The 11195-nt window shown below is 43.5% G+C and overlaps 1 protein-coding gene across 4 annotated transcripts; it reads right to left on the bottom strand.

Moving 5' to 3' along the window:
* Positions 1 to 225: 225 nt before the first annotated feature.
* LOC125715638 (retinol dehydrogenase 13-like) lies at positions 226 to 10655 on the bottom strand. 4 transcript variants are annotated; one of them, XM_048987420.1, is made up of 8 exons: positions 10507 to 10655; positions 9942 to 10060; positions 5971 to 6126; positions 4978 to 5082; positions 4464 to 4676; positions 4262 to 4363; positions 2166 to 2400; positions 226 to 901 (listed from the first exon to the last, which is right to left on the bottom strand). In XM_048987420.1, the coding sequence occupies exons 1-8, from the start codon at positions 10569 to 10571 to the stop codon at positions 898 to 900; spliced, it is 999 nt and encodes a 332-aa protein (XP_048843377.1). In that variant the 5' UTR covers positions 10572 to 10655; the 3' UTR covers positions 226 to 897. The 4 variants fall into 4 exon arrangements, with proteins under 4 accessions (XP_048843377.1, XP_048843376.1, XP_048843378.1 ...); XM_048987419.1 differs by lacking the exon at positions 226 to 901 and adding an exon at positions 1261 to 1589; XM_048987421.1 differs by lacking the exons at positions 226 to 901; positions 5971 to 6126 and adding an exon at positions 1261 to 1589.
* Positions 10656 to 11195: the final 540 nt, after the last annotated feature.

The raw sequence follows: 11195 nt of genomic DNA, 5'->3' as shown, positions 1-11195 counted from the left end.
CTCTGGCCTGTAGGTTCCTACATTTATTTCCACGCAAAATGAGTCAATCGTTGCTGCAAATGTATAACTTTTAGGGCTGAATGATTCTGGAAAAATTCACGTTGCAATAAGTCTATTTGAAATCTTTGCAATAAATATATTTATTTTAAAAAAACGACCGAAAGTCTGTAGTTTACATTCTGGAAACTCGCCAAAAAATCTCTACTGAGTACACTGACTCTTATTCAAAATTTTATTAGGAATGAATTTCATAGAACATGAATTTCAAAAACAACAAAAACAACGACGGCCAGGATGATTTAAATGCACATATACAATTAACAGCAGCATAATCAGATTCTCTTATACTAATTCCTGAGAATAATGCCATTAGCCTCAAAGCAATGCTGCCTTACCTTGCTTTGCGTGTGTGTGTGTGTGTGTGTGTGTGTAAATTTAGAATCTTATAATAAATAAGTTTTGCCAGACCAAAGGCTTTGTGAATGTAGTGTGAATATCTGAATGGCATTTTTTCAGGTTTAAACTGGTTTAGCATATACCAAATAAACCAGATTCGCTATTCTGCAGTATTTTAAAAGGAAAAGTATAGGCTTTAAAATGTATTCTCACAGTCTCTCATAAACAGTATTTCAGATTTTAGTGAGACAGATTGCTGAACAACCAGGAACCAGGATTCATGAAGACATTGACAAAAACTCCACTCCTGCCAGCTCCAAGATTAGCAGATGTTATTCATGCCTGTCTAAGTCACAAACCCACAGCAGATAATCAAAAAAAAAGCTCAGGCAGCTGACAATGAATGGGTGGGTTTCAGGTCTGATGAGGTAGAAGGCTTACTTGAACATCAGTGCGAAGTGGTACAGAATCCACCAGGGGGCGTCGTCAGCACCACCCCACTCACCTGAACCAGAGGAAGATGAGTTTAGGGATACAGGCAGAGTGGAGGGGAGAACAGCTTGACTAGCTGATCTAGCTCTAAATTCCAGAAAGTATAAAGCTTCCTCATCCACACAGCACCCAAGGAATCAGTCTTTCTACTTTGGCAGACAATCCCACCGACAAGCCCTCAACCCAGTTATGCAGGACAAACAGAGGCAGACAAAGCTGAACAACACGCCAGACAAAGGAGGAAGAATTAAACGTTCAGGCAGAAAACGAGAGACAAGAAAACCTCAATTTGCCATTAAAAGAACTGCCATTGCTAGACAAATTCAACAAGAAAACCAGTCACGTTTCACTGAGCCAGTACAAGCAAACAAATGAAAGCTTTGGTATCTTTTTAATGCCCCAACAGTTCACGTAAAAAAACAGATACACCAGATCATGTAAAAGACTAGAGATACTTTATTGACCACTGTAGGGAAATTTGGGAGTTCTCACAAACCCCATCTTGTGTGTTTAAACTGGTCAGCACAGGTTTTTCAGGATCAGAGAGCAGGGCGAGCCAGCATCCAGTGCTTCTGGACCAGTTGGGGTTATGGGGCTCACTCAAGGGCCCGGCAGTGATGTGGCAGGACTCAAACCGATGACCTTCTGGGGACAGATCACTGACTCATTGAGCCACACACTGCCCCACACTGACTGAAGGCCTAAATGGTAAAACAAGCATAAAATGGCATCAACTGCTGATAATTGGACGTTTGTTATTCCTCACGCTGCATTGTAGGCCCCGGACACTGCAGAGTGTGAAAATCACAGGACGGTGTCTGTTTCTGGAAAGCCTGGAACCACCGTATCTCATGCCAAAAATCACACCGTGTTAAGATCGCTTAGATCACACAGATTAGCCATTCTAATGCTGAGCCAAGCGGGCACTGCACCTCCTGACCCCGTCTGAGTGCTGCATGTATTCAGTTACAGCAACGGTTGTTAATGAGCAGGTGAACTTCATACAGTGTAGATTAGGACATTTAAAAAACAGACCCTTATTCACAATGCTCTGTTTTTTAATAGTAAGTGATAATTACAGGCAGGGGGTGGGTTCCCTGGCACTTTACAGGGACCCTTGAATAGGTAAAATTGGCCAGGGGGCAGAAGGTGACATTTTTAGCTACATCCCTGATTATAGCGGCAGGGGAAACCTATTTAATTATACATAATTGCGGAAGCGCTGGGGTTCAGGATCTTCCGTGGAGCGTTGGGCTCCACCCCGGCCGGATCCTCACTTCCGCGCTGGGACAGAGCCGACCATCGCGTCCGGACTCAGGCCCACCAGCCGGGCGCTGGCCTCCCACAGCCTGCCGGCCGCCTCCCGGTCCTGGGCTTGAGGTGCTGGATCCTTCTCCTTCAGCACGTCGAAGTACCTGCCCGTAACGCCCTCCAGTTCCTCCGCCACAGCCAAGAAGACGCTGGGCTGGGCCCCCTGCACCGGTGTCTTCACCAGCAGGTAGAACATTGGACCTGGAAAGGAACAGCCATGTTGTTCCGTAACGGAACAGAACAGGATCTTTACTGTCTCCGTTCATAGAGCAGTGAAAATTCATTAGGCAGCACTGCAGTCACGTAAAATCTGAAGCAAAAGTACAAACAACATATAAACAAAACACATACAAGTATACGCACACAATGTACATGTAAGCATACACACATGGACTGCATAAGATATACAACTCTGGAAAAATTACTCTATACTTTTTTAAAAATCTGCATTGTTAAATCTTGGTTTAATCCTGGTTCTGCTGGCAGAAGGCTAAACTGCAAGGCAGGCAGCTAAAGTGCTCTAAACAGACCCTGAATAGGCCAGTAACGTATCCCAGATGGCAGGAATTGGAACAGGTTGTGTTCAGGGTGGGATGCATCGTCCATGATGCTGAGAGCTTTGTTGTAGCAGTGACTGGTGTTAATATGGTGCAGGTCAGGAAGTCACAGCCTCTGCTGTGCTGGGCCGCCTTCACCACAGGCTGCAAACTGCTCCGCTGGGCAGCAGAGCAGCTCACACACCACATGTGCCACAGTAGGTGAGTATCCTCTCTACAGCGCTGCAGTAGATATTAGTCAGCTGCTGTTGTGGTAAGTTGCTGTGTTTCTGGGCCTTTTTCCCAATCAGGCTAGTATTTAGGGATTCTCAGTCATATAAACCTCTAAAAACCTGCACTGGCCTCCACTTCCTCAGTGTCGACGTAAAGTAACATGTAAAGTGAAATGTTCTGTCCTGTTTGATCTCCTGGTTCATTGTTGTCCCTCTCACATTCAGTTAGGGCCAGCTTTCGCATTATTACTGGGGATTAGTCCAGTATGGTGGCGTCGTCTGCAAATCTGAAAATTATATTTGTGTAACGGATTGATGTACAGTCATATTTGAAAAGCGAGTACAGTAATGGGTCCAACACAGAGCCTTGCGGAACGCCAGCGCCGAGAGTCCGAGCGGCTGCGGTGTGTGAGCCGAATGTCACATGCTGAGATCTGTTTGTCAGAAAGTCCGTAACCTAGTTACAGACAGGGGTGCCGAGGACCAGGCTGGGGAGTTTGGAGATGGGCTTGGCAGGGATTAGCATATTAAAAGCCAAACTGAAACTGACAAGCAGGGCTGCTGTTTCCTCTGTCATAACAGATGAAGATGCTGTTGACTTTATCAGGCAGTGAAGCATCACTTGTTGATGGAGCTGAAGGAGAGCTTATAATCTATGATGCTTTTGCCCTCTTGATGCCTTTCATCAGGTTTCTCCTGGCCGCACTGTAAGTATGTGCGTCGCCAGATCTAAAAGCTGCACCATGTGATTTGAGAGGCCTCATTATTAAGCTATGGTCTTTGGTTTGGAAACGTTTTAACTTTTACTGTAACATTGTCAGGATAAAAGTAAATTTAGGACAGCACCTCCCACATCTGAGTGCTTTAAGAATGCTTTGTGGGTTTGTAATGATGGGATTTCCAATTGGAGTATGATTGGGAAGGACGTGGGGGTCACTATACCAACATTTATATTATAAAATAGTGCAAAACATAAGATATTTTTTCTTTTGTGGCTCTGCTGGAAGTCATTCCCTTGAACATGGGCTACGCAGTGGGGCATTTCCGGGGGCAGGGCCACAGTTGAAAGCTGATTGGCCACAGTTGAAAGCTGATTCGCCTTAGCTGAAAGCTGATTGGCCACTGGAGTGCCCCATCGCCTATCACTAACAGATTATAGACACATCATTGGCTAATGATAAGTTTGGCCCCTCTGTATGAATTATGGCCCCCCATTAAAAAAAGGAAATCCTAGAATCGCCCCCGGCCACATGGTTAAACTGCGATGCACCGCAGCCACCGAAGGAACCTCACCAAGGATCGTGCTGGAGAACTGGGATTGGTGCATGCCCGTGTGCCGCCCCAGGTCTGTGGCCACCACCCCCGGGTGCAGCGCATTCACGGTGACCCCGGTGCCTGCACCAGATAAGACACACACAGGAAGAGGCAGCATTTATATAGCAGCAAACCCTCCAGCACAGCAGAGTCTTCGCTGAAAAGAACGCCCCTGACATGCCTTGCAGCCTTCCGGCGAGTTCCCTGGTGAACAGCACGTTGGCAAGCTTGCTTTGGCAGTAGGCTTTCTTAGTGTCGTACTTCTTCTTTTCCCAGTTGAGGTCATCAAAATCCATTTCTCCCACGATGTGGGCCAGAGAGGACAGGTTGATGATGCGGCTCGGGGCCGAGCTCTTCAGCTTGTCCAGCAGAAGGTTCGTCAGCAGGAAGTGACCTTTGTGTGAAAACAGCCAGAGACACAGGAGAGGGCAGGACTTAGAGCTCCACCTATCGGGAACCGGGCCCGTTTGACCTCATCAGGTCACATGACAGGTCACTTCCTGCTGATATTTCGTATTTACAGTAGGTCTTACACATGACTAGAAATTTTTTTTTAAATATGCTTTTATATAATTATCACCAATTACATCTGAACATCACATACACAAGTTGCTGTGTCCAACAGAATAAGAGCAGCGGTATAAAATTTGCAGGCTATTCATCAGGAATCAGCACGCCACGGTCCAACAGCTTACCTAAATGATTGACACCAAACTGCATTTCAAAGCCATTCTCCGTCCTCCAGGCTGGACACCTCATCACCCCCGCGTTGTTTATCAGTATGTCCACTCGCTCCTCCTCTGAAAGGGGACACAAACAGGTCAGCTTACCAACCAACCTCCTGAAGTATCCATTCTCAGAAAACTGAATAACGACATTCGTTTAATTTAAAGGGCCTTTGCTGATTTTTTCCCCTTCCTTTAGTGTGTTATATAGCTTTTATGTGCATGTAAACAGTCTGCAATGTTAAGGCCCCAAGTACATGCTAAAGAAAGTAACTCTCACCACAGAAATCACTCCTCTCTAACCTGCCTGAAATGCCTCCTGAAATTCCAACCTGTACTTCTGTGACATGGTGAGGTCACCTCATTACACCTTCCTGCAAGAATCTGTCTGCAGACTGTAAGACGGGTGGAACATGTACGGCCCGCTGACCAATCAGAGCACACTGGGCTGATGGGGGGTGGGGCTTAAATCTCTAACAAAGCATTTGAGGTGAATAGAAATGTACAATATCAGAAAAACGATGTTTTTTGAACAATGAGGCATGCAAATCTATTCTAGTAGAACCCAAAAAATTTAATTATAAACTGTGAAAATGAACATAATATGGCCCCTTTAAAGACATTTGTACATTTACATTTTAGTCACTTTGAAAAGTGATGCTATGACCATGAAAATGGTCACTGTGTCATAATGATAAATGTGATAAAGGGACGACACTGTTGAGACAGGGGTAACGGTGTGCACATATTAATGAATAAATACCACTAAAATTAAATTCGACTGCTTCACTTTGGAAGATGGGGCATTGTCTGAAGAGGAGCCTTGTGTTGGGTCCACAAGAGAGAAAGTGGTTCAGGCCTCCTGACAGAGTCAGTAGTAGAGTTTGGCTGAGGGAGACGGTCACTACCACCACCCCCTGCCACCCCGCCCCCCCCCCCCCCCCCCCCCCCCCACATCCTTACCCTGGTTCACCCTACTGGCGAACTCCCGGATGGACGCCATGGAGGCCAGGTCGAGCCTACGCGCGTACACGTGGTGGTTGCAGGTGTCCCTCCGGATCTCGCGGGCCGCCGCCTCACACTTCTCCTCGTCCCGGCAGCCCATGATGATCCGGCCCCCTTTCCCACAGAGAATTCTGGGAATCATTACAGAAAGACGAGCAGGGAGACGCCTCCTTACAGGATTTATGCAGGCTCTGCCACGCAGACGTGCTTTGGGTTCGCCGTTCATCACGCCTGGCTTTTAAACCATAAATAACATCCCAGGCAAGCTCACGTGCATCAAATACAGGCTTTGCTAGTGTTGTGAGGAGGAACTGGCAGGACAGCACTTTCTGAGGAAAGTTCAAAAACTGTCCCAAAACACTTCAAATTCAACCAATCATTTCTCCATCACAGTTAAAGAATAAACTAAATTCAGATATTTCTTACTCTTTTTGGCAATCTATGCCTTTTCATTGTCTTTCAAAAACCACACTGAAATTATTTATATTTGACCAATAATATTGCTAAATTTCACATTCAATGTTCTCAAAAATCCTAAAACCCACTACAATAGGTACCAAAAACTAAGCTGAAAGCAATGTTTTTTTGCCGGGAAGTAGGTGGTCTTCGTGGGGAACTTCTTCTTGACGTCTAGATGTTGAGGTCTGTTGAACTAAAATCCCACAATCGTTATGGAAAATAAATCTCATTCATCAGATCAGAGGGTACCTTAACAGCTATATCTCGTATCTTATATCATTAAAGGTAATGACTTGAAATTTTTGTGTCTTTATTTGATATCCAAATAAAAAATTCTGAAATCTAACATGGGCCAATTTTCAATTTTGTACCTACACTATATGGACAAAAGTATTGGTACTCCTGGACATTACTCCTACAGGAACTTTTATGGCATGTTTTGAAGGTGTTTGATGGGGTTGAGGTCGGGTCTCTGTGCAGACCAGTCAAGTTCTTCCACTACAAACTTGCCCATCCATGTCTTCATGGACCCAGTACTGTGCACTGGGGCACAGTCATGCTGGAACAGAAAAGAGCATTCCACAAACTGAAAAGCACTGTAAACTTGGAAGCATACAGTTGTCCAAAATATCTTGGTAAGCTGAAGTTCCCTTCACTGTAACTAAGGGGCCAACCCCTGAGAAACAGCCCTATACCATTATCCCTCCCCCACCAAATTTTACAGCCGGCACAAGGCAGTCATGCAGGTATCGTTCTCCTGGCATTCACCTCGTCTGACTGCCAGACAGAAATACATGATTCGTTACTCCACAGAACTTATTTCCATTGAGTCCAGTGGTGGCGTATTTTACACCAATCCATCCGATGCTTGGCACTGCACTTGGTGATGTGAGGCTTGCATGCAGCTGCTCGGCCATGGAAGCTCATTCTATGAAGCCCCTGGTGCACAGTCTTTGTACTGGGGTTAATGCCAGAGGAAGTTTGAAACTCTGCAGTTACTGAGTTTATGCACTGTGCGCCTCAGCACTCGATGATCCCGTTATGTTACTTTACATGGTCTGCCGCTTCATGCCTGAGTTTTTGTTCTTCCTAAATACTTTCACTTTGCAGTAATACCACTTCCACTTGACCGCTGAATATCTAGCAGGGAAGACGTTTCATGAACTAACTTATTGAAAAGTTGGCGTCCTATGATAGTACCACACTTGAATTCACAAAGCTCTACATAATGACCCATTCCTTCACAAATGTTTGCAAACCTGACTGCATGGCTAGGTGTTTAATTTTATACCGCTGTAGCAGTGGTCTGGATGAAACACCTGAATTCAATGATAAAGAGGCGTGTCCCAATACTTTTGCCTATATGGTGTAGTTAAATTGATCTCTGGATCACATATATGCAACACTTGAGCTACAAGTCATTCCATTTTTACCCGTAAAGGGGCACTGCCATTGGTCAACTGCAACAAAGTGATAAAAGGCCTAAAGTAACAAGGAACTAGACCAGTGACCAGATGCTGAAGAAGGCTCACAGAAAACAGATCCCCCAAAAGCATGCATCTAGAGAATGTTATAATCGAAGAAACTGAAAATGAGCAACGTATTGTAAAAAAATCCAGGTACAGAGTATAAATTACCGAGAAGGAAAGATCTTATTTGGACAACTGCAAGGGCAGTTAGTCAGAGCAGATAACATAATATACAAACATAAATAGATTACATCAAGGTGTCATTCATCCATCTATCCATTTTCGAAACTGCTTATCCTACTGGGTCGCGGGGGGTCCGGAACCTATCCCGCCTATGGGCACGAGGCAGGGAACAACCCAGAATGGGGGGCCAGCCCATCACAGGGCACACTCACACACCATTCACCCACGCATGCACACCTACAGGCAATTTAGCAACTCCAATTAGCCTCAGCATGTTTTTGGACTGTGGGGGGAAACCGGAGTACCCGGAGGAAACCCCACGACGACATGGGGAGAACATGCAAACTCCACACACATGTAACCCAGGCGGAGACTTGAACCCAGGTCCCAGAGGTGTGAGGTAACAGTGCTAACCACTGCACCACTGTATCATTCAGATGCTTGAAAATGACACTGTTTTTAAATACACTACCAGTCAAACGTTTTTGCACGCCACAGGTGTTTACCACTCTTTCATAAACTGCAGATTTTTTATTCTTATTAAGCATTAGAAAGTTGAGTAAACAGCTCAACTGCAATTCAAACCTGGCCCTCGATTCCAAATCCTGGCCACGTTTTCAGTTCTCCAAGGTACAAAGTTTAATATTTACTGATTCTGATTGGCCAGATGCTTCACACAGGCTTACAGGTAAAGGAAGGCTGGAAAATCAGCAGGGATCAGCCCTTGAGCACCGTGATTTGAACAGTCCAGTTCTAGGCTGTCCTTTAAGTTTAACTGCACTAGTTAACTGTTTCATACCATGAAACAGAGCAGTATTTAATATCCATTGTGGAAAGAATGCCTCAAATTTTCTCTGCTATTCTAACTGCTACAGGAGGTTACTTTGATGAATCAAAGATATAACATTTTCGTGCTAATAAAGTTACTCAAATGGTGAACATACTGTAAAGTTAGCAAAGCAAACGGAGTGTGTTTTAGTACATTTTAAGTGAGTAACATGCAAATGTAGAAAATCTCATTGTGTGCAAAAACTTTTGACTGGTAGTGTGTATGATGTCCCTGTGTGAAGTCAAAATCTACTAAATAACAGTTTACACAACTGTCATGGGATAAAATAATCCAAAAGCTGAGTCCCATTATTATTAACCTAAACTTGTTAATATTAACAGAAAAGCCACATTCCCTTGATCACCATAAAAGACTGACACTGTCAAGAGAACAGACTTTGCTGTAAACCGAATCATTTTGTGTCTTTGGGACCTCATTGCATATCAAAGATATTTTTCTTTTCATTATGGGGATGTGGTTGCTTTTAATGTTGTCATTTAATGAACTTTTCACATACTCACATTTTTGCATTTAAAACACAGTATGTTAATACTTCATCCTGAAGTCCACTGGACTATCAATTTCCTTCTGGATCTTTAAAGTATGTCTGTATGTATATATGTATGACCTGTCAGAGCTCATCCTCTCCCTTTGGGAGCAGTCTGTTCACGTCGGGTGAAGCACTCTTAAAAGTGACATTTCTGAGGCACTGCTCAAGTCTCTCAATGTACACATCTACCTCATCGTTCTTTTTCAAATGCATCCATGACAAGAGGAGTAACGGTTCATCTGCTACGACATAACAATAATTTGCATTAATAAGTGGGAAGCAAAGTTACATTACCGACTGTACACTATTGGCTATGTCAAGTTTCACAGCCAGAAGACAAATCTACAAATATATCAGAACCGTTAGACTAATGTTGATTTTTCGAATCCATTGAGATTTTTCTACCAAGACATTAACCGCAAACACACGATCCCGTTACCTCTCTCGGCCAGGTCGCGGGCAGTCTCCTTCCCTATGCCAGTATTAGCTCCTGTAATTACCACAGTCTTGCCTTTAATCTTCGCTTTACTAGGACAACCACCCCCGGTAACATGATCCCTGGTTGGAAACAAAAACAATAAAAATACTTCATCTTGCAGCCATGCATTTTTTCCCAAATAGTTACCAATGCTAAACTCATATTCTTCATGTAACATCGATCACTTCCCGAACAAGGTCAAATTCATAACTTACGAAGACAATTGTAACTTTTACTCTGAATAACTAACACGTGGGTTTGTAAAATGAAAGTAGTGTATAGATTTTACAGCTATACTTCAGTGACAACAGCAAGTTCTCCATGAATAATTTTTTACGTAAGATTACAAAAACACCTAGATGCAAAAGTTACCGTAGTTGGATAGCTACGGACACTGAAGCTTAACGATACTCTTGAATTAGGTAAATTATTCTATCAGAAACTGTACAGTACTACATGCGACAGAAATGTCCCTTTTCAATGCTCAAGTTCATGGATTAAGAACAGCGCTTAAAGTCATCCGTACCTCAACAATACGCTGACACCAATAACAGTTCCAACTACCGAAACAGGTAAAATGTATTTACTCATGCTTTTAGTGTGATACAATAACACAACGGAGAGACATTTAATAACTACAAGTGTAGGTCATCTCAAATGCTGGTATTGCCCGGTTTCAAGACAAACGGCGCTGATTGGCTCTTGACTACAGGAAACGACGCCCAGTCCTACACAGCAGCCAATCAAAAACTTGGACAAATAGACTCTTCTGTATACGTCTCGTCTACGTGACCGGCACAACAAATAAGGTATATTTTAATACTTACGTTTATTGAAAAATTCACAGCCTATAAATAGGTTATGTCACAGTTCTAGTCAACATTATCTATTGCATTGGTTCCTTTAAATTACAAAACAATAAATGAAATTATTTTCAAATTATTGTGTTTTCAACTCTGTATCCCATAACTGCCAGTGATTAGTGTATATTCCTTGATTTGGGCAAAATATTCATTTATAGAGTGGACCAATATTTGTCTTAATGGCTAGTTAATTGGCTTCATGTATGAATATGTAAAGACCACGGGTATTAATAACAAGCTATCCGACTAAGCATAACATTTGGCTTCGTGATACAGGCCCCACGTCCCATTCTGTGAGTTTGTGTGTCTTGCCACGTCACATCTGAACTTGCTCTCAGAGTTTTTACTTTCA

The sequence above is a fragment of the Brienomyrus brachyistius genome, chromosome 20 (genome assembly GCF_023856365.1).
Source record: "Brienomyrus brachyistius isolate T26 chromosome 20, BBRACH_0.4, whole genome shotgun sequence".
Classification (NCBI taxonomy): Eukaryota; Metazoa; Chordata; class Actinopteri; order Osteoglossiformes; family Mormyridae; genus Brienomyrus; species Brienomyrus brachyistius.
This window is presented reverse-complemented; position numbering and strand designations above follow the sequence as displayed.

Coding starts and splice junctions, on each gene's coding strand:
- LOC125715638 (XM_048987419.1), bottom strand. CDS start 10,571: ATGAGTAAATACATTTTACCTGTTTCGGTAGTTGGAACTGTTATTGGT. Junction 5,083..5,970: donor CGCCAGTAGGGTGAACCAGG/GTAAGGATGTGG, acceptor GTCCCCTTTCAG/AGGAGGAGCGAGTGGACATA. Junction 1,590..2,165: donor GGCTCTGTCCCAGCGCGGAA/GTGAGGATCCGG, acceptor TTTACCATTTAG/GCCTTCAGTCAGTGTGGGGC.